The 27,481-nt window shown below is 44.1% G+C and overlaps 1 protein-coding gene across 1 annotated transcript in view; it reads right to left on the reverse strand.

Moving 5' to 3' along the window:
* DZIP1L (DAZ interacting zinc finger protein 1-like) overlaps positions 1–27,481 on the reverse strand; it is a 71,114-nt gene that overhangs the window by 3,723 nt on the left and 39,910 nt on the right. The window contains exons 8-17 of the mRNA XM_015420928.1: positions 26,390–26,527; positions 25,607–25,669; positions 24,432–24,572; positions 23,892–23,922; positions 21,776–21,826; positions 18,714–18,847; positions 11,889–12,081; positions 10,924–11,146; positions 10,523–10,725; positions 8,944–9,083 (exon numbers count right to left, since the gene is read on the reverse strand). Coding sequence (XP_015276414.1) covers positions 8,944–9,083; positions 10,523–10,725; positions 10,924–11,146; positions 11,889–12,081; positions 18,714–18,847; positions 21,776–21,826; positions 23,892–23,922; positions 24,432–24,572; positions 25,607–25,669; positions 26,390–26,527 — 1,317 coding nt within the window. The remainder of the gene's footprint in view (positions 1–8,943; positions 9,084–10,522; positions 10,726–10,923; positions 11,147–11,888; positions 12,082–18,713; positions 18,848–21,775; positions 21,827–23,891; positions 23,923–24,431; positions 24,573–25,606; positions 25,670–26,389; positions 26,528–27,481) is intronic.

Here is a 27,481-nt window from a genome sequence, read left to right on the forward strand (position 1 = left end):
CTAAATTTCTTTTTATTGCATTTGCAAAGCGCAAGCTCCTCCTTAATACTATTTATGATGTCTCCTCTCTGTAATGTTTTGGTAACCTGGGTTTGCTTTTTTGATCCTGTATGCTGTTTGATGGGTCTTTGACCGTAATAAATAATGATGATGATGATGATGATGATGAAAGCCGAATGGTGGTGGCACTTCTCTAAAGCATTCCACACGCTCCAAAATCAGTTTGCTCTCTGATCTGTCATTCAGAGGGTCTCCCTATCCACTGGCTGCTTTGCCTGAGTCCTGCCTCCAGCATTCTAAACATTTTGCTGTTCCTCTCCCCCCCATAGCCAGTCAGAACACAGAGGTTATTTGCATATGCAGCCTCATTGGCCTCTGCCTCGGAACACAGAGGTCGTTTGCATATGCGACTTGATTGGCTTTTGCCTCTAACATTCTAAACAGTTTTGCTCTTCTGAGGTAAAATGTGTCCAATCTCCAGGTGAGGGCTGGAGATCACTCAGAATTACAACTCCTTTCCAGATGGCAGAGATCAGTTCCCCTGAAGAAAATGGTGGGCTCTGTATCCTTATATGCTGCTGAAGTTGCCCCTGTATGACAGCCAATGTGATGTAGCAGTCAGGGCTGCAGAGCATGGGGGAGGCTGCAGGTGTGTTGGGGGTGGAAAGCTGAAGAGTGAGGGGAAAATAAAGGTAGGTTGATGATTGGCTGGGAAGGAGATAGGGTTGCTAACTCCAGGTGGGAAATTCCTGGAGATGTGAGGGATGGAGCCTGGAGAGGCTGAGGTTTCAGGAGGCGTGGGACCTCAGACAGGTACAAAACCATAGACTTCACCCTCCAAACCAACTATTCCTTCTGGGAAACCATCGTTGCCAATCTCCAGGTGAGGGATGGAGAGCACTCAAAATTACAACTGTTCTTTAGGTAGCAGAGTTCCTCTGGAGAAAATGGTGGACTCAGTGTCATTATACCCTGCTGAGGTCGCCACAGCAAATTGACACTGAGTATCCAAGGCCGGGGCACCCACCCAGAGCCTCTTTTTAGAGGCCGTTGTATTTATTTATACAACGGGCCTTTTTCCTAGTTTATATATAAATGATTTTCTTCCTAGCCAGGACTATAGATCCTATTCTCTTTAGCTAAGTGATTGGCCTGTACCTTATTTAGCATAGGCAGACAATCTAGTTTTATTAGCCCATACATTCTCAGGTTTAGTGAAAGTACTGAATGAGTTTTATGATTTCAGCATCAAAGAATATTTAGAAATAAACTTTGCTAAAACAAAGGCACCACTCTTCTTTAAATCTAAACCTAAAAGGATGCATTCTATATCCTTGCAGGGAAATTCAATTGAGATAGTAAGAAATTTCAAGTACCTCGGGGTTAATGTTTTCACAAAATCTCTCTTGGGATTTGCATATCCATATTTTAATACAGAGGTTAAACTCCTCATTTATTTTCTTTTTAAAAATTATTTTATTGCAAAGGAGGGCACTTATGATCCTTTATAGAAGAATTATACACTTGGTTGTCAGACATGCTGCTCCAGTATGGAGACTTTTTCAGCTTCGAAGCTCAGTCTGTTAAAGACAGGTCCAATATGAGAAATCCTCAAAGGAAATAAGGGCTAGTCCCGATACTAAATGTAGCAACTCTCGTGAAGAAATATCTTTAGAAACCAGGAAGTAATATTACAATACAAGGAAAACTCTTACACAATATAAGTTGACTTGCTTCTGATGAAGTTATGATACGAAACCAAGCAAAAGCTGGCTGCTTTGTAAAATTCTATAATCCTTTGGCTGGTAATAGCAACTAATGTACTGAAGCTCTACAAATTCTTTGGCTGTTGGCAGCAACTAGTATTCTGTTTGAGTGTATTGTAATGTTAGTATATCATGAAGTTTCATAATTTTGTATAACATTGAGATATTGTATGGCTAAGGTTGTATACCTTGTTGATATTTTGTATACTTAGAAATAATTTTCAAGTATAAAAGTGACTGTATTAGCGTACATATTTAAGTGTTTGAATGAATCAATCATACTAATTCTGCCCCAGTTTTGTTATCTCTATAGTTCTGATACTGGGAGGTCTGTTTTTTGGGTTTGGCTCCAGTTGGTATACTGGTCATATAGAAGGTCTTTATTTTCTTCAAGTCAAATTCTTTAGAAATTTGTTGGGTATTCCGCAATATATCTCCTCCTCCACCTTGTGATTACAACTGGGGCTTCCAAATCTATCTACTATTATGTATCAACCTGTCATTAATTTTTTGTTTTCCCTCTTCAATAGCATCTGTTTTGTTTCATCTGTTAATTTCAGATACCACTATGTCCATCTGGAGTAGGAATTTAGATAATAGACTTTCCCTCACAATAGAGCAACTGAAGGATGCAAGGAACATTACTTGGAAAAAACAGGTTGCTTACCTCTAACTGATGATCTTTGAGTGGTCATCTGTGCATTCACACCTCTGGGATATAGTGCGCCTGCGCCAACCCCGATTGGTATAATCGAAAGCAAAAGGGATTTTTGTGCCTGCTCCTGAGTTATGTGCAGGGCTCCAGTGTGCATGATTACAGGAGGGGCATGACAATCCTGCCAGTTCCTTCTGACTGCTGCCATCAGTCTCAAAGCAAAGAAGAAAAAAGGGACCGACAGCAGCGGGGAAGGAGGGTGGGTGGTGTGAATGCACAGATGACCACTTGAAGATCATCAGTTACAGGTAAGCAACCTGTTTATCTTCTTTGTGGTCTCTGTGCATCACACCTCTGGGAAAGTAACAATCAAAAGGATGCCTACCTGGAGGAGGGAGCTGGAAGGTCCTTAGACACACACCAACTGCAACACAGACCATCCCACCGCAGTTCGCTGATGAAGATGCACATCCAGGGCATAATGCCCTACAAATGTGTGAGGGGTGGCTCAGGTTGCTGCATTGCAGATGTCATGGAGTGGCATGCCCTTCAGGAAGGCTGTGGATGTGGCCACGGCTCGGCTGAAGTGCGCACGAAGCAGTCCCGAGAGCGGCTTCTTGGCCATCAGGTAGCAAAGCTTGATCATCTCCACAATCCACTTGGACAGACACTATGATGAAAGTTTGTGCCCAAGCGCAGGTACAGCATAGGAGACAAAAAGGGCTGGAGACTTGCAAAAAGCCTTAGTCTTGCCTAGGTAGAAGAGCAGGGCCCTCTTTACATCTAGGGTGTGGAGGTGACATTCAGAAAAACACAAGAGCGATGTCTGCATGCAAGTGAAAATCCGAGACTATCTTGGGCAGGAATGACACATCAGGAGTCAAGGACACACTGTCTTGGTGGAACGCCAGGTAGAGGGGATCACAGCGAAGGGCTGAAAATTTGCTCCTAGTAGACGTAATGGTGTCCAGAAAAGCTGTTTTCCAGGAAAGAAGCTGCAAGCTGCACATGGCCATAAGTTTGAATGGCTTCCCTGAAAGCTTGGCCAACACCAGTGGTAAGTCCCAAGCCAGTGTGGGGTGGCAGGACAGAGGAAAGAGGTGGATGAGCCCCTTAAGAAATTGCTTGGTAAATGGGTGGATAAACACCAAGTAACCTTCAATTGGGGGATGGTGAGCAGACACAGCTGCCAGATATATGCACAGTGAAGCGTGGCTGAGACCCAGGTCCAGATGGGACAGCAGGAAGCTGAAAATAGCAACCAAGTCTGAAGGAGGAGGGGTAGCCCAACCAAATCAAGGTAGGACAAAAATTTATTTCATTTTCCATTGTAGGATCTACAAGTGGAAAGCTTGTGACAGTTCAGCAACACATGGTCTATCCTGTGCCGGAGCTTTGTCACAGGATTCTTCATGCTGTGAGCTTGAGATGTGGTACATCATGGTACAGTACCAGACCCCCTTGAGCAAGGAGAAGATCCAGTGCTGCCTGGAAGTGAAGAAAGGAGCCCTTGGATAGGTGAGGCAGAATGGGAACCCAGTGCTGTTGAGGCCACCATGGGGCCACGAGGATGCATCTTGGAGCCCCCCTCATGATTTTGTGGATCACCCTGGTGAGTAGGGGGATCGGGGGGAAGATGAACAGGTGATGGTGAGACCATGGGTAGAGGAGACTATCTCCTAGAGATAGGGGCTCTATTCCCACTCTGGAGCAGAACAGGCTGCATTTCCTGTTTTGTCTTCTTGCAAAGACATCCACCACTGGTTGTCCCCACCTGTCGAACACCAGCTGAAGATATTTCCAGTTGAGTTCCCATTCATGTAATGACGCTCCCCCCACCCTGCACTCAGGAAGTCTGCAGTCATGTTTTGGGAGCCAGTAAGGTGAGCTGCTACCAGAAAAACATCCTGGGATTGACACTCATCCCAAATCTCCAGAGCTAGTCTACACAGACTTCTTGATACTGTGCCACCTTGATGATTGACATAGTACAAGACCATAGTGTTGTTGATGATTGACATAGTACAAGACCATGGTGTTGTCCATCAGGACAGCTACTGTCTGCTGGGACACCAAGTGGTGAAATGATCTGAGGGCATATTTGACAGCCAGTAGTTCTAGGAAGTTGATGGCCCCACTGCTGGACCTCCTGATGGCACTAGTATTTCTGGCCACTGTGTGACACAGAGTGTTGGACTGGATGGGCCTTTGGCCTGATCCAACATTGGCGTCTCTTATGTTCTTATGTTCTTATGATGTGTTTGTGGGCCACATGTGTCTCCCAATTGGATCCCATGCACAGGCCATTGAGATGTGCACCCCAGCCCCAGAGAGACCCCATCCGTAGTGATGATCATGGATGGTGGAGGTGGGTGGAAAGGTGCCCCTGCTAGCAAGTTCCATGGGTTCTCCCACCATTCCAGGGAAGCCAGCACATGGGAGGGGCCTCATGTGGCAGTGAATTCCATGTGTTAATCACTGTTTGGGTGAAGAAGTACTTCCTTTCATCTGTTCTAACTTCTAACCTGAGTACTCAGCTATCTCATTGAGTGCCCACGAGTTCTTGTCTTGTGAGAAAGGGTGAAAAGTACTTCTTTCTCTACCTGCTCTATCCCATGCACAGCCTTGTAAACCTCTTATCATGTACCCTTCAGTCATTGTTTCTCAAAGCTAAGATCCCCAAGCGCCTTAACCTTTCTTCGTAAGGAAAGTGTCCTCCTTTTATCATTATAGTTGCCCTTTTCTGCAGTTTCTTCCAGTGCTATAAATATTCTTTTCTAGGTGTGTGTGGTGTGAGTGGTCCAATGCGGTTGCACCATCAATTTATATAGGGCAGGGCCTGTATAAATGTTCTTGTTGGTCTTTTGGGGTTTCTGTGTGGCACTGTGGCATGCTTGCACTGCCACAGTGCCACTTGTTCTGGAGTGTGCCACTTGTTCTCATGGCAAACAAGCACCTCCCAAGACAGTTCACTTTCCCTGCTTGCCTGCCTTAAGTGCTGCTGGCTGGGTTTCCCCATTGGAAACAATGGAGGTAATGGTGGTAACCCATTTGGGTGCCTATAGAATTGGGTCCACTGGTCCAATTGCTTTGGGACATGGGAGTTTATGTGGGGAGAGGCTCCTAAAGCTACCCTGAAAATTTGGAGCCTCTCCCTCAAACCCCCTCCCCCCCAGAGCAACTAACAGCACCGTGGGGAAAAAGTAACTTTTTTTCTTCCCATTATAGAGAACAATGGAGGGGATGGGGGCAACCTGTTTGGGGACCTGTAGAATTGGACCCCCTGGTCCAATGTTCTTGAATCTTGGTGGGTATCTTGAGGAAAGGCTCCAACAGCTATCCTGTGAGTTCGGAGCCTCTCCCTCAAACTCACTCCCCTCCAGCCCCCAGAATATACCCTATGTTTTTGCCATTGACTTCAATGACTCTTAGGATATAATGGGGCCGAATTCGGCGGCAATTTGGTGGCAAGCTGATTCAGATCAGAGAATCTGAATTGGCTCACAGCAACTCGAAAGGGGCCCAAATGGGCCATTTTCAGGGGTGCATTCGATTCAGAACCGAATGCACATCCCTAGTACCGACGGAACCACCTTCTGTGTTGTTACAGGCGTCTGTTTAGGGCACTTGTCCACCCTTATCAATGGCTGGGGCAGCAAGTATTCTGGTGTCAGAGCAGGCTCTTGATACCGAGACATTCGAGAAGATGTGGATTGTTGGTCCCAATCTGTTGGTATACAGGGTGGAAGCCAGGGCATGTTGGCCGACAATGGGTATGCCCCATAAAGGTCCTGGTCATTGATAGACGAACAGTGGGGGGAGGGTTGCGGAAAGATATGGCCTCCCCGGCCCAAGTGAAGACTCTCGACACTGGAGGATTGTGATACTTGAGTCAAATTGATGTCCTGCTCAGAGTCAGTGAGCTATATCAAACGTGGTAAGGGTGAGGATAGTGCACCCTGTGATTGACCATGGCCTGGTGAGTCAAGCAAAATGGCTCCAGGCACAGAAGTCAGTTCTGGCATTTACCAAGGAGTCGAAGGAACTCTACAAGAGGAGCCCTTCTTGTGCTTCTTCAGCTTGACTGGTTTAGTGTCCTTGCCCTCCTGTCGTTTCTTAGTGGGAGTGTGGGCTTCGAATGTAGATGTCAGGACTGAGCGTTTCAGCACCGGTCGATCAACATCGGTGGGAGCCAATGTCAGGGACATCGCAGCTGTCAACACTGAGGCAGGGGTCGACATCAAAGTGTGGCCTGAGGTGTCTTGAGGCAATGCCATCAGAGTGCTGACTCCAGTAAGGCGGTACGAAGCCTCACAGCTCTGTTCTTTCTTGTTTGCCTCAAGAATTTAGAGCAATGAGAACAAGAGTCCACACGGTGGGCTTCCCCGAGGCACAAAAGGCAAAGAGAGTGTCTGTCGGGGGGGGGGGGGGGGGGGGGGGGGGTCTTACTGCCATGCTTCAAACACCGTTTGGCCATAGGCCAGGGGTAGGAAAAACCTGCCAAAGCAGAGTGCTCACTCAAAGTACAGTCCCGAACTGTAAGTTTTTCTTTTCCGTTTAGATAATCCACAAAAAAGAAGAAAAAGAGAAAAACCAAGTAGGCCAGGAAGAAAAAATACCGACTGGAGTGGAGAAGATCCTAACAGTCAGAAGAAAACTGGTGGGATTGTCGTGCCCTTCCTGTAGTCATGCGCACTGGAGCCCTGCACGTGACTCAGGAGCAGGTGTGAAAATCCCTTTTGCTTTTGATTATACCAATTGGAGTTGGCACAGGTGCACTATGTCCCAGAGGTGTGATGCACAGAGACCACAAAGAAGATGTAAACTGTAAAAAGTTTCAAAATATGATCTTAAATGAAGATTGGTCCTTGTTGCTCAAGGACACAAATAATATGTTCTCCATTCTACTTCCAGATACCATTTAATGGTAATTTTTCCTTGCCAGACTATTTCCACTGGTTAACTGATTCAGCTGAGGTAAAAGGGAGATATTACAGAATTCCTGCAGAGCAATGCAAATGTCTTTATTGTCCGGATCAAGTAGACTCCCTAGGTCATGTTGTTTTAGTATGTCCCCAAAATAATACTGCATGAAACAAATATATTACTTCTTGGATAAAACAGCTAACAACACTTCCAGAGAAGTGGATACTGCACAACCTGCTATCGGCGAGCTGCATGAGAGATGTGGTAACTTTTCCCTTTATAGTGTCAAGAGGGAACTGACTTTTATTCTCACATGGGTTCTTTTTGTGAGAAACTGTGGATGAATAGCTAATAGCTTTAAATCTATGGAAAGGAATTTGCAAATTACAGACACATGAAAAGTATGAAGAATATAGGAAAATAAAATGAAACACAGTATCTCAGTATCTCTCACTTACATTATATAAGGCCCCTTCTGCCTGAGGGATGAATCAAGCTTACTACCCAGCCAGGACAACTGGGCTAGTCAGTTTTTATGCTTCTAACTGCTTCTTCCTCAATTAGTTGTTCTTTATCCTACTTCATTACACTTTGGTTTATCTGCACCCCATGAGAGAGAGGCTGAAACCTCTGACCTCTCTCATCACACATGACGTGTAGCAACCTAATCTGTTCCAGTCCCTTACACAGAGAATTACACCCAAAATCATTATGACAGGTTCCACACCCAGCCTCTCCACTGTAATTTTCCTGACAACTGTGTGCAAATGATTTTCCTCTAATTTGTATCTGAAGAAGTGAGCATTGACCTATGAAAGCTCCTGCTGGAATAAACGCTGCTAATCTTTTAAGGAGCCTCTGCACTTCTCTTTTATATTTGGGAAAGACATCCATAGATCGCCCCCACTGATAGGTAACAGGGTACTGTAACATCTACATGCTACATGTAGTCCCCACCACCACTTCAGGAGGTGTATATCTGCTGTCTGGAGTTTGGTGTTTTACTGCAAGCTCAAACAGGTCACCCATGCTCGTAAACACATCTGGATCTGTCCATAACAGCCCTCATGGAGAGCTGTATAGCAAAGATTCCTATTGGCTATCACACACTATAAAACTGATTATTAGGATTCTGTCTCCTCTTTCCTATTTACTGAAGTGGGTTTTCAAGAGCACAAGCACAGGAATCACCTAGGAAATGTGTGGGAGGTGTGGGAGAACATTTTTATGGGAACTTCCTGTTGAGTTGTGCCCTGTGAGTATACTATCTCCTGCGTTTCATGGCTTTACAAAAATACGTGCTCATATCCTATTTCTAAGTACGTCATAAACAATTATTATGAAATGCTACAGGAAGTTAAATGGTTCCAGCAGACTGACTCTTACAGTCTTCTTTTAAGAAGTCCCTAAATATCTCCCGCCTATTCTTGCTTTCGAAATAATGACTGCAATGAGGCTGTTCTCATCACCAAAACAGCTCTTAGTATATAATACATGAGTAGAAGCTGCATCTATGTTTTTGAAGGATAAACTACAGAGAGCTAGAATACCACATACAATCTGACTTTTCAAGCTAATATGTACCATAGGTAGTACCTGAAGTTTTTTAATGGAGTGGCTGGGTTTAAGATCTTCTTTGGTCGGGATGGAAAAGAGTTTCACTCCACCAGCAGGTTTTCTTCCTGGCATAGTCAGAGTCCTCTCCAGATTTTTAGCCATTGATTGCACCAATGTCTCTGTATGAAGCATGAAATCATTCAGAATCAGAATCTAGACTTGATCATTATAACAAGTGGCTTCTGTAAAGGTCACTTCAATCCAAAAAAGCTCTATGGTGACCAGTGTTCCCTTACTGTTAGCTCACAGTTTTTTAGCCTCCGGCTCACACATTTTTGTCTAAGCTCAGGAAGGATGGCTCCAGAGCAAACTTATTTATACAGTAGCCAAATTGCTTGCTCACAACTTTAATGCCAGTAGCTCACAAAGTAGAATTTTTGCTCACAAGACTTCACAGCTTAGAGGGAACATTGATGGTGACAGTAAAAGCTCTCAGAAGGACAGAACTAAGAAACAGATTGCTTATGTTTGACCAAAGAGATGTTCCAGTGGAATTTGTGGCCAGCTTCACATGACAGACTCTTCCTGCCTATTTTTCAAATTACGGGCCAGATTTAAATATGCTGTGCCATTTATGTGCAATGTTAGCACACCGGTGGTACACTCTCTTGTGTCACAGGCTTTTGGTATGCTAACACTACATCCCATTACTTCAGAATACATGGCAAATACTTTTTAAATGAGATGGAGGCCATGGGGAATGTCTTCTTAGGTAAGTCCTTTCCATGCAGCCTTGTCACACATTAATTCAGCCTACTTTGCTGGCAGCTGTAGGCAGATGAGTAACTAACAGCCGCACCAAGGGAGAGGACTAAGCCTTTTATATGCTGTACCATTGCATTGTGGAATTGTTTTGAGGCAACTCGGCTGAGTCAATTTATTATTAATACTGGGCACTGCACCTCATTGTTACTGTTCTTGTGGAGGAAGATAAAAATACCTCTTGATAAAGGTTGCTCTCTGAAACAGTCTGAATCATTGATCAAACTACCGTTGAGTACAGAAAATAGCGACTTACTGTTCACCTAATTATGCCTCTTACTTGTCACCTTATTGTACCACTTTTTGAGTATTTATGGACATTTGATAAGTGGCTTATATTTGCTAAGACTATTTATGTAGGCGTAATATTTATTTGTGACTGGAATTGCTTTACTTTTGATGTTGTTTTCTACTGCTGATTTTGTAGTATTGTGCATATTACTTCTTTACATGTCATGATTTATATTACTTTTCTATCGAAATTCTCTTATTTTGCTTGACTTGGATTTTTTGTCTCTGGGGAATGTATCCTTGCCTGAGACATGAAAAGCAGAAGCCTTTTCAGTATTTCATATGTGCTGCAGTCTTGATCTTAATAACAGTCTTGACCTTACAAACACAGAAACCACTCAACTCCATAATATAACTGCATTCCATTTCTACTCTTTAGCCCAGAGAGCCTTTATTTTACCAGACTATAGTAAAGCATGACTAGGCAACAACAACAACAGAACAAAAGAGCAGCCTTAAGCATTGCCTTAACTTTCTTTGCTTACAGGACACTATTTTGATTCACCTGAAGGTGTAGCTGAAACAGAGAGAACCCTTCCTTTATTGCTTTTCCCCTGAGATAGCTCTATGTCAGATGAATCCCAGTCACTCTCTTCATCCTGCATCGCTTTGGGAGGATCCGGTTTTGTCTTGAGGGCCCTGAGTTTTGGAGAAGTAAAGCTCGATTCTTCCTCAGATTCTTCTTCTTCAGAGCTGAAAGGTGAAGTACTGGAGAAAGAAACATACTAGATGAAAAATTAGAGGAATAAACTTTCTCAACTGTGCTGCTGTATGGGTTTGATAGTGGTGGTGATGGTCCTGGCCACCAAGCAACAATGGCACTTTGAACGATCCCAGAGGGCTAAGTACTTTCCAAATCAAAACCAACTAGCAAGGCCTAAGGGCAGAGGGTAACACAGAACTCACCTAAGATGGTGGACAGCAGGGGGCTGAGGGGAGAGGGGGTTACTTTTGGCTTGCTTTGGAGAAGATAGCCTGGGAGCCTTCAGTGAACTAGTCATGGAGCTGACTTTGCTCCGAGGAGCTGGTTTAGGCACTTCCAAGTCATATGGCTGTAATTCAACTTGCAACTCTTTGGATTTAGAAGATGTAACTTGAAGTGAGGAATGTGGGCTCCTTTGGGTTTTAACTGAAAAGAAAGCGAATATATTAGAAACCCCAGTGAGAAGGGCTATTATCATAACACTGAATAGCCAAGTGCATTTTGATATTCAAGGCTTACATTACCCTTGAGCTATAAGAATATTCAACCATGAATAATATAAAAGAGAGAGCCAGAACACAGGCCTGTATGGTGTAGTGGTTAGAGGGTCTCAAGAGTATTTCACATCACCTACTACTTGATCACCATGACCTGGATAGCCCAGGCTATCCCAATCTTGTCAGTTCTTAGAAGTTAAGCAAGCTCAGATCTGGTTAGTACTTGGATGGGAAACCATCAAGGAAGTCCAATGTTGCTATATACAGAAGGACAATGGTAAACCACCTTTGAACGTCTCTTGCCTTGAAAACCCTATGGGGTCGCCATAAGTCAGCTGCAACCTAATGGCAAAAAAAGGTATCGGTATTGTATTGGTTTTATCAAATAGTTTTGTTGTTTGCTATGGTATATTGGCAACTTCCTCTAGCCAAGGAGAAGTAAATTATTTTTTTTATATATATAGAAAAAGAGTGGACCATCAATGTTTATTATTCAGGTAAGCATTTATATCCGTAGACTCAATTTAACAGATCAATCTACCAATTAAAGCAATTTTATTCTTTAAATATACTGTAAGCTACTTTGAAACTGTAGAAGAGGGAGTGGTAGACAAAAATAAGGTGTTTGGAATCAGAGTTCTAGAATCAACAAGTGTATCATGAAAATTTACCTGATATTTCAGGGAATGGAACTGACACTCCATTTTCAGCCTTCTGACTCCAGCTAAGTTTCTGTTTCACTGCTTGCTCAAGTTTGTCTCTCAGTGTGAGGAGATGTGGAAATTTTTTTGCCTTCTGCTCCTGTTGGGTTTTTATCACATCTTTCAAATTTTTATAGCTTTGGGATGAGATACCTTTTGTACCCTGTAAGAAAACCAATCATGATCAACATAAATCATGTGGGCTAAGTCACAAGGGACACAACCTAATGGCAGCTTCAGGTGCCTTCTATTTCATTCCCACTCATTTAACTGGAGAAAGCCTAGTAGGTTCTAGCCATTACATTCTATAACCACGCAGAAGAAACAAAAAACTTTGTTTATTTTGGAAAGTCTCTATATCTTTAAAAAGCACTCGAGGTGGCCTAAAATCATTAGATAAATACAGTGTTATAACTGAAAACTGCTCTAAAGTAATCTTGTAATGGCGATGGCAAAAAACTCAGCAACAATCAGTGGAAAATGGATGGTGGGCAGCTCTTTCCTTCACACTGTGCAAGATGGTTCATAAGCAGCCTTCTGGTGGCAGTTGGAGAAATTTGCTCCTCACCCAACATGGGTCTCCAAAAAGGTTGTTGGGTGCAGAGTGCAACTCTCTCCAGCTGCCACCCAAGGGCTGCTTAGGCACCATCTTGCTCTGTGGGTGGGAGACCAACGAGTCAGATGAGCTTCTCTTCAGCTGATGGAGATAGTTTATTCATTTATTTAGTACAATTCTAGATGGTCGTTTGACCATGTCTGGTCCCCCAATGCAAACTGAAACAAAATGACATAAAATCAGAAATCATTAAAACAATAAATAAGAGGAGTCATTCCACACCACCCAAGCAACACCAACATCTAATACAGATCACCACAGCAACCCTATTAGTTTTACACTGCAATCCTAAACTGAATTACATCCTTCTAAACCCACTGACTTCAGTGGACTGAGAGTGGTGTCACTCTACTTGAGATTGTGCTTTTAGCAATCCCCATCCATTCTACCTCTGTTTGACATCAGGCGATTCCTAAACCACATCTTTACTCCTATCACCAGTTGTTTTCCTATTGCTTCTTCGGGCACAGCAAGACAATTCAGGAAGGAGTAGTTTATCACCAGCTTGGGTTCTTTGTATCTTAATCTGAAACATTCTATAAAGTCACAGGATGGATTGGAGCCTGCATAGGTGGCTTCAGGTATTTTCTGCCCCTGTTCTTCCAGACAGAAAGTATGATTTACAGTTTATTGAGCTTAGTATTTCATTTAATTCAAAGACTCTGAACTATGTAGATAGTCAGTATTCCCAAACAAGTTATTTATTTTTTCATTAATCTGATTCTCACAATACATTTAACTGACTCAAGACAAGCCCAATTAATCTATTCAGTTTACTAGCACTATCTCCTCCTTTATAACATTAGGCAACAGCTTGTTAAAATGTTCCATTGGAAATGCACCATTTCAAAAATACAACTGAAAAGGAGAACAGTTTTGTTTTCTACTTTTCCCCCAGTGTCCAAAATCATTTGTGAAAAATTTATCACAGTTTCCCTCTGTACAACTTTTCTGGTCACTGAAAATCCATGCATTGATCCTCTCATGTGTTTTACAACATACAACTGAAATTTATATGTACCCTTAGTTAATGATAATGGTTTTTCTTTTGAGCTAGCAGTACTCTTAGAAATTAATTTAATACAGTATTAAAAAGGTAAAGGTTCCCTTGCTCGAAAGCCAGTCGAATCTGACTCTAGGGTTGTGGTGCTTATCTCTGTTTCAAAGCCGAAGAGCCAGCGCTGTCCGAAGACGTTTCTGTGGTCATGTGGCCAGCATGACTAAACACCAAGGTGCATGGAACGCTGTTACCTTCCCACTGAAGTGGTAACTATTAATCTACTTGCTATTTCTTGCTTTCCAACTGCTAGGTTGGCAAGAGCTGGAACTAGAGACAGGAGCTCACTCCATCATGTGGCACACTCGGGTCTCAAACTGCTGAACTACCAACCTTCCACAGCCTGCAGTTCAGCGTCTTAATCACTTGAGCCACCGCAGCTCCTTTAATGCAGTATTTGTTGTTGTTCAGTCGCACAGTCGAGTCCGACTCTTCGCGACCCCATGGACCAGCTCCCGCCAGGCCCTCCTGTCTTCCGCTGTCCTCTGAAGTTGGCTCAAATTCATGTTCGTTGCGTCGCTGCGTCGATGACACTGTCCAACCATCTCATCCTTTGCCGTCCCCGTCTTCTTTGACCTTCAATCTTCCCCAGCATCAGGGTCTTCTCCAGTGAGTGCTCCCTTCTCATTTGGTGGCCAAAGTATTTGAGCTTCAGTTTCATTATCTGGCCTTCCAGGGAACAGTCAGGGTTGATTTCTTTTAGGATTGACTGATTTGATCTTCTTGCAGTCCAAGGGACTCTCAAGAGTCTCCTCCAGCACCATAGTTCAAAAGAATCTATTCTTCGGCGCTCGGCCTTCCTTATAGTCCAACTCTCACAGCCATACATGACTACTGGGAATACCATTGCTTTGACCATGCGGACTTTTGTTGGCAGGGTGATGTCTCTACTTTTTATCATGCTGTTTAGGTTCGCCATCGCTTTCCTCCCAAGGAGCAGGCGTCTTTTAATTTCATGGCTGCAGTCACAGTCTGCGGTGATTTGATGACTAGGGAGCCATGTACCTGATGTTATCTGCAGGTCGTCTTGAAGAAACAGGCTCTGAAGAACTGCTCTTCCAAAAGCAGCATCAGTTTTAGCACAGTGCATCACCACCAGGAACTTCTCAAAGGCTGAAGTCAGTGAACCAATAGCAGACCTGCAGAGATATGTCACCAAGTATCTGGAGAAAGTGGCAGAATCAGGAGCCATAATGACCCCAATGAAACAGAAGTATATGTTTTTCTGGTACTCTCTTAGAAATTAATTCAGAAATTAGAAATTTCTCTTAGAAATTAGATGTTTAGTAGATGTTTTTCTGGTACTCTCTTAGAAATTTTCAGAAATTAGAAATTTCTCTTAGAAATTAATGCAGTATACTCTAGTATAATTGAGATAGGGGCCTTTGTTATTTTGGTAATCTCTTTGTGGATGAATATAGTATCAGGGATATGAGAAATACAAGCTCAAAAATTAATTAAGCTTTCCTGTGCACACACACGTCTTCAGAACGAAGGGAGATTCTTCTGACAAGCCCCACCCCACCATGATAGGCTTGTTTTACTCCCAATACTTTCATCACAACAGGCTTAGTTCCAAGGCACTCCATAGATCTTGTTTCTGTGTTAGCATTTTACCCTGCTGAGGTCTCTCCCCTCCCCAAACCCTGCCCCCCAAGGCTCCATCCCCAAGTCTCCCACACCAGAGTTGGCAACCCTATGATTGGACTATATGGGATATTTGATACGATGCAAATATGAACACTGAACTATATCTGAATTAGGCTCTTATTTGACTTTTCCAGATAGAGTAAGTGATGATGCCCAGTGATTGATCTTCTCTGAAGGCATTTCACAATTTATGTTATTCCTGTGAATGGGCCCACATGTATAGAGAGTCTTTAGGAAGACAGATCTCTTTGAGACAGAAAACGCTGAGTAGGGAAACAGATCTGATGACATTTCTTGCAACAGGAGAAGAAGCTCTTTTGTGGTTTTGTCCATCAGGTTTTTGTTTGTATCTTTGCATGCTCTAGGCTAATAACTAAGGTTTTTGATATCCAGAACATATCAGTTCTTGAATATGTTTGGTGTCTATCAGAAAAGAAAGTATAGCCCTTAACCCTGGCTGTCTCCACCCATTTTCAATGGAGCAACAATGAGACTGCAAAGCCTCTGTTGGGCCCAACATACTTGCTGGGCTCTGGTTTACATTTTTGGGGAAAGTGTGTCTCTATTTTATTTTACTTGGGTCTATATATCCTTGATTGAGAACAGTTGTTTTTTTCATGGTGGTAGTGGGGGGCCCCTGCTTCAACCACTCCTAAGCTCTTCTTTCAATTTCCATTTCATTTTTAAATGGTAAGCCCATCTGCATGAACAAGGCCTTGACACACCTTCTCACCTTGACAGAGAGAGTACTCCATCTTTCTGTGTTATACCTGTGAGGATGCCATCCACAGCTGCTGGTGAAATGTTAGGTCCTACAATGCCAAGACAACGGCCATACAGCCCGGAAAACCCATAACTCTGAGATACCACTATAACCACTGGCCAACTCCCACCTTTTCCTGGGTTTAGCCCAGCCCAGGGGCATGGCTAGGGGGGTTCCCAGGCCCCCCTAAATTTCTGGGGAGCCTGTTCCTAAATCCCACATGGTTCTGCCTCCATAGATAGTGACAATGGCCTGTGATGTCACTGGCTCCTCCCTATGATGTCACTGGGCTTTGGTTCTTTTAAGGAACTAGCATAGCAATGCCTCTGGCCCAGCCCCAGCCCCCCCGAAATTGGAAAGTCTACACCCTTGACTGGGGTATCATTTTCCAAGTGCTTTAGTTACATTCAGGCCTTATTTATTTATTTATTTTTCGTATTTATACCCTGCCCTCCCCAGTGGGCTCACGGCGGCTTACAGGGGCAAGACAACCTTGCCATAATAAAACAATAATATACATAATAATTTAAAAACATATAATACATCTTAAAAATCCTACTTGAACAAAGTGCTCAGTGACTTCCATAATCTAGGGATAGCGGGTCGTATGTCAGAAGTTCCAAGAAGACGGCCGAAGGCTTCTTCCATACTAGGATGTTTCCTCAGGACCTCAGGGTGGTGGTAGTATAGTAGGGGCGGTGGCTCCTGGTCAAAAGCCTGGCGGAAGAGCTCCGTCTTGCAGGCCCTGCGGAACTGCACAAGATCCCGCAGGGCCTGGATCTCCCCTGGGAGCTCGTTCCACCAGGTAGGAGCCGCCACCGAAAAAGCCGCCACCGAAAAAGCACTGGTCCTAGTAGCGGCTAGTTTGACATCCTTGGGGCCCGGGATGACTAATAAGTTTTGGGCCCCTGACCGTAGTGCTCTTGGGGGAACATATGGGGAAAGAGGTGACCGTCACGTGGATCACTGTGGCCAGGTCATCACGGTCAAGGTAGGGGACCAACTGCCGAGCCCGCCGAAGATGGAAAAAGGCGGATTTGACAGTGGCTGCCACCTGGGCCTCCATTGTTAGTGTGGAGTCCAGAAGCACCCCCAAACTCCGAACCTCAGACGCTGGCACCAAAGGTACCCCATGGAAGGTCGGGAGAGGAGCCCCAACCCCGCCCCGACCCAGGCCCAGGCCCTCTGTCTTCGCCGGGTTTAGTTTCAATCGGCTCAGCCGGAGACAACCAGCCACAGCTTCTAATGCCCGATGAAGGTCATCAGGACTCGAGTCCGACCGGCCACCCAGCATCAGATAGAGCTGGGTGTCATCTGCATACTGATGACACCCAAGCCCATAACTCCGGGCAATCTGGGCAAGGGGGCGCATATAGATATTGAATAGCATCGGGGACAACACTGCTCCCTGTGGCACCCCACACTTAAGAGGATACCATCGGGAGCTCTGGTCCCCGAGAACCACCCTTTGTCCCCAACCTTGCAGGCAAGAGGCAAACCACTGAAGGGCAAGCCCCTGAATCCCCACGTCGGCGAGGCGGTGGGTCAGCAACTGGTGGTCGACCATGTTGAAAGCCGCTGACAGGTCTAACAACACCAGTGCCGCCACACCACCTCGATCCAGATGCCTTCGGAGATCGTCAGTCAGGGCGACCAAAGCCGTCTCAGTCCCATGGCCCGGGCGAAAACCGGACTGGAAGGGATCTAAGACTGAAGCATCCTCCAGAAAGCCCTGTAACTGTAACGCCACCGCCCTCTCTATAAGTTTGCCCAGATAGGGCAAATTGGACACCGGCCTTGATTATATAGTGTCCAAATGTCTGTTCCATCATATCAGTCACATTAGCCTGGCAAGGTGAATTGGTGAACAGTTCAGTCCAGGCTCTTCTCTGTACTAAAGACTGGCAAAAATCGGTATGCAGCCAAGGGGTTCAGGGCATAATTGCTGCTTTGTGAGACTGAATCACTAGACTAAAGTTCGAATGCTTGTGACATTGCCTGCTTTCGATGGCTTGATCTTCTACTTCTTCATTCCAAATCTTCTCTTAATCCATACATAAGGAGAAATGACAACTTGTTCTTATGCTACAATCACTGCAAGTACTGTGAGGGAAGGCATTTCTTGGACCTCAGAGGAACTGGGGCAGAATACTGCTTAACTAGTACTTCATGAAAAGAAATTATGCAGTTTCAGTTTCCCCGGATTTCCTTCCAGGGGGGAGGGGCAGTGCGAGAGACATGATCTCCCTTTCACAAGCCATTTCCTCAAACATGAAGATTCCTGAGGAGAGCCAGTTTGGTGTAGTGGTTAGGTGCGCGGACTCTAATCTGGGAGAACCGGGTTTGATTCCCCACTCCTCCACTTGCACCTGGCTGGATGACCTTGGGCAAGCCGTAACTCTGGCACAGCTGTTCTGGAAAAAGAGCAGTTTCTGTTAGAGTTCTCTCAGCCCCACCTACCTCACAAGGTGCCTGTTGTGGGGAGGGGAAGGGAAAGGAGTTTGTAAGCCGCTCTGAGACACCTTTGGGTAGTGAAGGGCGGGGTATAAATCCAATCTCCTCCTCCTCCTCCTAGTGCTGAAGGAAGGAAGAGCAGCCACTGTGGAGTGGACACTTAATGGGCACTGGATACTTAATAGGCACTATGATTCTTGGCAAAGCTATCCCAAAGGGATGAGTGCTATCCTTTCTCCATGTCTAGGAACTTACCTGCTTCACTCCCATGCTCTCCAGTTTCTCTTCCAGTGTCTCCTCCAGAATTGGCCGAAATTGCTTCAGTAAGTTTGGATTCCTTCTCAATGCTTCTAGTACCCTTTTCTTCCTATCCAGAGTATCTTCCAGTTCTGTAGAGAGAGAAAAATGACTAGAATAGAAAAAAACATCTCAAGTTGTTTCTAGCATTCTAAAGCTTTGGTATTACTTTCATATCCTTGTACAAGGCTACTATCTAAAATTTTATTTCAGGCAATATTCAAAATATTTTCCCACCACTGTCAGTAACACTGAGATGACCCTTTCATTGTTAGCATTTATACAACACTTTAGAGCAAGTGTTTCTGTTTAAAGCACTTAATATCTCCAAGTCCCATTACACCTCATATGGGGGGGGGGTGTCCCTTGACCGCATGATCTGGAAAAATAACAGTCATGGGAAAGGGGCAATTGGATCAGGGCCATAATGTATGAACTGCTATTGGCTAAAAGAGACAATACGATTGCCTTCTTTAACAGATTTCCAGTACAAGGTGCAGTTTGACCCTTAAAAAGGTAAAGGTTCCCTTGCTCGAAAGCCAGTCGAATCCGACTTTAGGGTTGCGGTGCTCATCTCCGTTTCAAAGCCGAGGAGCCAGCGCTGTCCGAAGATGTTTCCGTGGTCATGTGGCCGGCATGACTAAACACCAAGGCGCACGGAACGTTGTTACCTTCCCACTGAAGTGGTACCTATTTATCTACTTGCAATTTCTTGCTTTCGAACTGCTAGGTTGGCAGGAGCTGGAACTAGAGACGGGAGCTCACTCCGCCATGCGGCAACTCGGGTCTTGAACTGCTGAACTACTGACCTTCCACAGCCTGCAGTTCAGCATCTTAACCACTTGAGCCACCGCAGCTGACCCTTAGGCCTGTATTATTAACCCCCACACTGCAGACAAAGGGCTGAGGTGGAGACAGAGTGGCTTGTCTAAGGGCAGATAGCGAATTCCTGGTTAATGGTAGGAAGCAGTGGTATCCTGACTCATGAGTCATGCTCTTAGCCATTATACTACACCAGATCTGTATGCCACTCTTGTATGGGAAAACATACACAGAGCTTGGCTGGATAAACAACTGCACTGAGGAAAAGGGCTGGGAGGACCTGGACATGCTGGGACCCTGAATCACCCAGAGGCCTATTTGCGGTACTGCGGGGAGGGTAAGAGAGACAGTGTCCACGGCGGGCTGGCCGGAGGGGGTGGGCCAGCACCAAAAGCAGGAAACTGGGGCTCGCCTGACCTGTCGCCGGCCCTATCAGCAGAGTCTTGGGCATCTGGGTGGGCGGGAGCACCCGGCCAATATTTAGGGGGCTGTGCTATCCTGCTCGCCATTCCTTGGCATAGGATGACTTAGCCCATTAGATCTCCTCTCCTTGGCCCCAGCACAAGTGCTGTGTCCTAACAGCAATGTGCTGGGAAATATAGCATAGCATCTTTGCCTACTTGGCAGAGTCAAGATGCAGCTTTAAGTACTGCAGCACAAGCTGGTGTTTATGTTATAGTAGCTTATTGGTAGGATCACACTCTCTGTCTAGCTAACACTTCTTGGTCCATTTATGAAAGAAAACCCATTATCACAGGTCGAGAGTTCAGAACTGTGGTGGTCTATTGTTCTGCTCTTTGTCCTAGATATCCCAAATACAGTTGCTTTTATTTACCAGGTCTAATACAGAGGAAAATTACATAGCTGCTATTTGGATCTCCTTCAGCCCGTTGTCAGTTTACTCCTTAAATGTCAATCAACAGAGGGCAAGTCTATTACAACAAAGTTTGATTCCACACAAGGACAATTCCCCATTGTGCACTCATTGCTGCTGTGCATGGGGGTTGGAGTGGTTGTGGATTTTAAAAATAGCCTAGCAAAAAGCCCATCAGTGGAGGGGGGAATGGTAGGAAGGAGGGGAAATAAAAGATGAAATAGCACCAGATATGGGCAGGGAGGTACAGATATTTACCCATTCCCTTTGAAACTCTCTCCAAACTTTCTTTGAGTATGATCCTTCAGGAAAGATAGTACCAAAGCAGGGGTGGGAAGAAACAGAATGAAGCCAGGGAAAACCTAGAAGGTGGGCAACTTCATGAAAAAAAAAGGCCAATGCGATGCTGGGGATTATTAGGAAGGGTATCGAAAACAGATCAGCCAATATCATAATGCCCCTATATAAATCAATGGTGCAACCTCATTTGGAATACTGTGTGCAGTTCCCTATGAGGAAAGGTTAAAGTGCTTAGGGCTCTTTAGCTTGGAGAAACGACGACTGAGGGGAGACATGATTGAGGTTTATAAGATTATGCATGGGATAGAGCAGGTAGAGAAAGAGGTACTTTTCTCCCTTTCTCACAATACAAGAACTCATGGGCACTCCATGAAATTGCTGAGTGGTCGGGTTAGAACGGATAAAAGGAAGTCCTTCTTCACCCAAAGAGTGATTTACACATGGAATTCACTGCCACAGGAGGTGGTGGCGGCTACAAGCATGGACGGCTTCAAAAGGGAATTAGATAGGTATATGGAGCAGAGGTCCATCAGTGGCTATTAGCCACAAGGTATAGATAGGGGCTCTGGGGCAAGTGATGCCCTGTCTTCTTGGTGCTTGGGGGGGGGGGTCAACAGTGGGAGGGCTTCTAATGTCCTGGCCCCACTGGTGGACCTCCTGATGGCACTGGTATTTCTGGCCACTGTGTGACACAGTGTTGGACTGGATGGGCCTTTGGTCTGATACAACATTGGCGTCTCTTATGTTATGTTCTTAAGATGTTGTGAGGAATCTTGTCACTGGAATCTTAAAAAAAAAAACCACTGCTCCTTTTGGGGGGAGGGGAGAGTGCAGAGGACAACTGTCCATGTGGAAGAAGCCCTGGTATGTAATACTTTTTGTTACCTTGTGGGAAACCATAGAGTTAGAGCTCCCTCCCTTCCCTCCTCCCTCCCTCCTTTTTTTTTTTTTTTTGCTGAGAGACACAGTAAATTTGAAATTGGAGACCTGGTTAACACCAGTAACTGAAACTGGTGAAAAATACCTTCTTCAGTAGACTCTTCTGGTTTTTCAGCCTTAGGAACCTCCTGGATTTCTGCAAAAAAGGAGAGGCAAATTATTGAAATTCTAGCTGGTAGTACCAGCGCTGTGTGCACATGTTCCTGGATGCAACATAGCTGATCTCCAATCTTCCAGAAGAAATCCACTTCTTTTCATTCAGAAACAAGGGGGGAAAAAAGTTTCTTCAGGAATTCATGGCATTCTGCCAAATTTTAGTAGGTTCATTACTTTGCATGCAGATGTCATGTAGGTATATTCATGTGCATATTTGATATGTTGCCATGCAGCATCAGATTTGTAGCATTTATGACATGAAACCACTTCATCATTAAGAAATAAATATGCAAGACTGGTCTTTGAAATGCCAACAGGCATGAAATAATTGAAAAGTGCCTAGATGATCATACAGTGACTTTGAGGAACAAAAACAGTGATTGCAGATTTCAGTAAACAATTCTCACTGAAATCCCTATTTGACAGAATCACAGTAAGCAAACCTGTAAGCAAATCTCCAATATTACAATCTCAGGAGGAGCACCAATAAAAATACTTCAAGGTCAGAAGTCACATGTACTTTTTCAAGCACTTTAATGATCACTCAGGAACTTTCACCCACTTTAGTTAAATCCGGCTCCTAAAATAAGCAGGGCTGTTCTTTGTGCCCTGGGAGGAATAGGAGGGGAGCAAGAAGACTAGGACAACCATGGGTTCCATATTGCTACCCACAGCCTCACCCTTTTTGGCTGGCTGTATGGTACTGTGAAAGGCTGAAGGGGTCAGGCCAATCAAGTGGACCAAAGGTGAGAATTTTTCTCTCTTTTCTGCACTGGACCTTGGAAAGACACAGCTGGAGGCAGGCTAGGCATTTGGTGCCCTCATCCAGCAAATGTGTATAATTGTATGGAAAAAATGGTGACCAGATGATTAAAACTGTGCTTCAAACATAAATGCATTTGTCTACAGGTGACACAAAAATCTCATTATAAAACCAACTTCCTGCTTGGCTACTGCTTGATTTCGAAACGTGATATAAGTGGATTTAACATTGTGGTTTTTCATACATGACTACCAGCAGAAAGCACTTTAAGTGCCAAATGTGAAATTATTCCAAGACTTTCAGTCTTTCTTTACAGCTCTGCAAAAATTTAAGGATTAATGTACTGTTGGACTACATTTTCTGCTAATCAATGACAGTATGCTGGCCTCTACCAATAACAGAGAAGAAAGGAGAGGTTGCTCTCATTCCAGAAATAAGAATCCTCAGGGCTCTAGTCGGGGGGGAGCTCTCAGGTACGGAGCTCCGGAAGAGAACCTTTAGGGGGCGGGGCTGTCACGTGGTGAAGCCCCGCCCCCTTCTTTACCCCGCCCTCTGCTTCGATCCTCATTCCGTTTGGGAATGAGGATGAAGCAGGAGGGTAAGTAGCCGGGCCTTCTGACACACTTCCGGTGATGTCAGGGGGTGTGGCCTTCTGTCACTTCCGGTGATGTCAGGGGGCGTGGCATATGCAAATAAGTTATGCTAATGAGTTATGCTAATGAGCTCCGGCAGCTCTTTTTCTACAACAAGACCCCTGAGAATCCTTATTGTCTACTAAACCTCTAGAGACAATTAAGGACTTTCAGCCTCTTAGCATCATAATGAAAAGTCCGTCTATAGAAACTCAACCTTACAGTTCTGCTCTAATGAAATTTCTCCCTTTAATCAGTCTCCAACTGTAGAGACACTATTAATCATTAATCCCTGATGTGTGGTTTGTACCGGTGCTGCAAAAAATCTTAGTCTCTAGAAAACAATCTGTAGTTGTCACTATTTATAACAGCAACTAACTCCTGAATAAATTGGGCTTTTCTTGCTTCTAGGCTTCTGTCTCAATTTTAATGCTTCAGACGCTGAGATCAGAGGTGAAATGCTCAGAATGGCCTTAGAACAAGAGTTGGATAATTAACTCTACTGTGTGCTTTGAATGAAGATAACTGTCACTGCAGAATTTCCTTATCCACCTGACTAAACTTGCCCATGTATTATACAGCTGGTCAAGAAACAGAAAGAACAGGCTTATGTTGATAGAAATTCACTCATCCTCATTATTGGACATTACCTCGAGCTTTGCTAGAAGATAGAAGTTTAATCTGAAAGGCAAAAATAAGTAATTAAATGATCAACTTTTATTTACAATGCTTAGTAACTGCTTATTATTAGCATCTATACAATCAGGAATAATTTCATAACAAAATCCTATAAGCAGCCCTCATGTGTGGTACATACTTTATGCTAGGAAATGGGATACAGGGCCTGAATCTCTAAGTGGTGCTCCAGCATAAATTCCATTGTAGTGGGGTACATTCGTCCTAACAACCTGATTACCAGAATGAGTTTGATACACTACAAATTTGTATCAAGGGAACACTCAGACATGTGGTTCCCCACCTGTAGTTTGAATTGGTTATAAATTCATTCCAGCAAAAGTTGCATCATGTGATTCTGCTGACTTGGTGCTTAGTTCTCACAGCAGAATGGACCTTCAAAGCCATGATGACCTACTTTGGTTTCAAATCAAGACTTAAGAGCCCCACTCTACATGGCTGAGCCTCAAAGGGGAAACAAAGAGCTTTTAACATGGAGATCATATTAAACGTACTGTTTTCTCCTGTGATTGGATGACCTTGGCCTGTTCCCTGAGTTTTGCAGTGAGTGATGTCATTTGTTGCTTGTTGAACTCGGCCATTTTCCATTGGTCAGACGATAAGGAAGCCCGCAGTCTCTCATTTTCACCCTTCAGCTGGAAGGAGAAAGCAAATAATATAGAGAGTTGAGAATTATCATTTTGCATTAGTAAAACTTCCTTGGTACAGTACAGTAGTCTACATTCACTTGGACCCACAGTTAAATAGGGCTGCACTGGCATTTGAGATTCCAGTGAGGATTCAACAGTCCATATGTATTTATTAAAAATATTTTGAGTCTGTCTTTCCCCACTACCAATGTGCCTTACGTAAACATAGCTAGCATAAACAACTAGCATATATGTACTATGTGGATTCCCAGTAGTCATGTATGGCTGCGAGAGTTGGGCTATAAGGAAGGCCGAGCACCAAAGAATAGATTCTTTTGAACTATGGTGCTGAAGAAGACTCTTGAGAGTCCCCTGGACTGCAAGAAGAACAAATCAGTCAATCCTAAAAGAAATCAACCCTGACTGTTCCCTGGAAGGCCAGATAATGAAACTGAAGCTCAAATACTTTGGCCACCAAATGAGAAGGGAGCACTCACTGGAGAAGACCCTGATGCTGGGGAAGATTGAAGGTCAAAGAAGATGGGGACGGCAAAGGATGAGATGGTTAGACAGTGTCATAGATGCAACGAACATGAAATTGAGCACACTTCAGAGGACGGCGGAAGACCGGAAGGCCTGGCGGGAGCTGGTCCATGGGGTCGCGAAGAGTCGGACTCGACTGTGCGACTGAACAACAACAACTATGTGGATGTTTTAATACTTTGTTTTTAGAGTTTTAAAAGTCTCTTAAATGTCATTTTTGTAAAATTGAGCTTCTTTTGGCTAAGGTAGTATATAAATATTATACTTAAAAATATTAAAAATACAAATTGTTACTGAACTTCGTTCTCCACCAAATTCCAATTAAGCCATAATCAAGAATGACAGAAAAGCACTGCATTTAGGAGGTTGATGTGGATGATGACCAGGATGGCTGTGTGTTTTTTCTTTTTTAAATGTGGGCTGCACAAATTGACCCATCTGCCCTGGTACAGTTATTTGATGAGAAAGCTGTGTGAAATCCTCTACGGTGTACATACCTCTTCCTTTTCCATTTGATACAGCTTTTGAAGTTCATTCAGCCTTTTCTTCCACTGTATTTTCTGACAAAGTAAAAAATGCCCCAATTTTATTCACAGCTATTGCATAGTATCCTCTGTCACTAAGGGTAGGTAAGTATTTACTACCTTAGTTTTCCAGTCTCTGCACTGAATCTGACATGTGAATGAATGAAATGTCATATGGTGTAAGGTCAGATAATCTTTTTTCAATCATGCCTCTCTGATCCACCAATCTATTGAAAACAGTGGGTTGGATCATGCAAATCTGTGCTGCTATTGCTGGCACCTTCTTCTGGTGCATGGAGCCTTCCACAGGTGGAAAGTCCTCATTCGCCTGCAAAAGGTTCTATGTGCCAGAAGAAGCCACTGCCACTAGTGGAAGAAATCCGTGGCATCCAGCCCCTATGAAGAATGTTGGCAACTTGCTTGTTGTGTAACATTCCCTTTTAGAAGGGTGAATGTTTCCCCCAACACTTACCTACCAAGATATAAAAATGTTTAGTGCTGCAGTACTCTTCATTAATTGCTTGTTGAACAGAAGTATGACTGCCCTAGCCAAGCGGATGTCTGCCAAGTGGCCTTGCAGCAATCCATCTTGTGTCTCTCTTTTCTTGTAAAATGCCACTATGAACTGCTTCATTTTAGTGATTTGGCTCTGTTTAGAAGACCATGAAGTTTAGCAGACTGCAAATATATTAGTCTAGCAAGCCAGAAATGAATTCCCTGCAGACCACAAAGATCAAATCCTCCACACCTTCCCACCTGTTGCTCTGTCTTGGTCTTCATTTCCTCTAGCTCTCTCTGTGTCTTGCTCCATTGATGCTTGTCAGTGGAATCATCATCCTTCAGTATTCCCAGACTGGAGACCTCCATATTCTTGACATGTAGTTCATGAAGTTTCTTGAGACAACAGAGATAGTATGTGTAAAGTGCCAGTGTCAGAGGGCGTCCTGCAACAGTCCCAGGGAAAAGGGGGCATCTCTGAAAGTAGGTTTGCAGTTGAAACAGAACAGCCAGGGAGGCTGTATGACATAGGCCACATTATGGACGTATTTGCTAGAAGGGGCACAAGCTATTCACTGCCTCTTGTTTCAGGGTTTTTTTTCAATGGGAAAGGAGATGAAATGTAGATTATCTTCTACAGATATCATTATAATTGGTTCCATGCCTCCCACTCCGCCACAGTTTTCTGTACTTAGGAACAGTCTAAAGAATCAATGGAATAACTTCCTTGCTTTACAGTCTACTTACTTTGCAGTCTACTTACTTTGCTCCTGTTCCTTAAACATGTCTGCTGGGACAAAGTCTGAGCTGACGGAAAAAACACCAGTACAAGAACAGGTGCTAGACTAATACAGCTATCATAGTTTTGCTGATGCATTTATTGCATATTTTTTATTAACTTGTATGTACTCTGCTTCAAAAACATGTAAAAAACAAACTATATTTTTTAAAATAAAATCTATAATAATAAAGGGATGTGTGTGTCTGTTTGTGGCAGGCATAAATAATCAGAAAATAAAGCTACAATTTCGAAAATTGGCCATCAGTTTCAGGATGATCATAGGAATTGCAGTGATGAAAATGAAGAGAATCAGAACATTCTTCTGCTATTTGCAGTGGAAGCAATGGTTTGCTTGCTAGAAGCTAATAAGCTAGAGGCAGCACGGACAGAGTGGAGAATATCCTCTGCTTTACATAAGAACATAACAGAAGCCAATGTTGGATCAGGCCAATGGCCCATCCACAGTGGCCAAAAATACCAGGTGCCATCAGGAGGTCCAGCAGTGGGGCCAGGACACTAGAAGCCCTCCCACTGTTGCCCCCCCCCCCAAGCACCAAGAATACAGTGCA

The sequence above is a fragment of the Gekko japonicus genome, unplaced genomic scaffold (assembly GCF_001447785.1).
Source record: "Gekko japonicus isolate JY-2015 unplaced genomic scaffold, Gekko_japonicus_V1.1 scaffold2802, whole genome shotgun sequence".
Lineage (NCBI taxonomy): Eukaryota > Metazoa > Chordata > Lepidosauria > Squamata > Gekkonidae > Gekko > Gekko japonicus.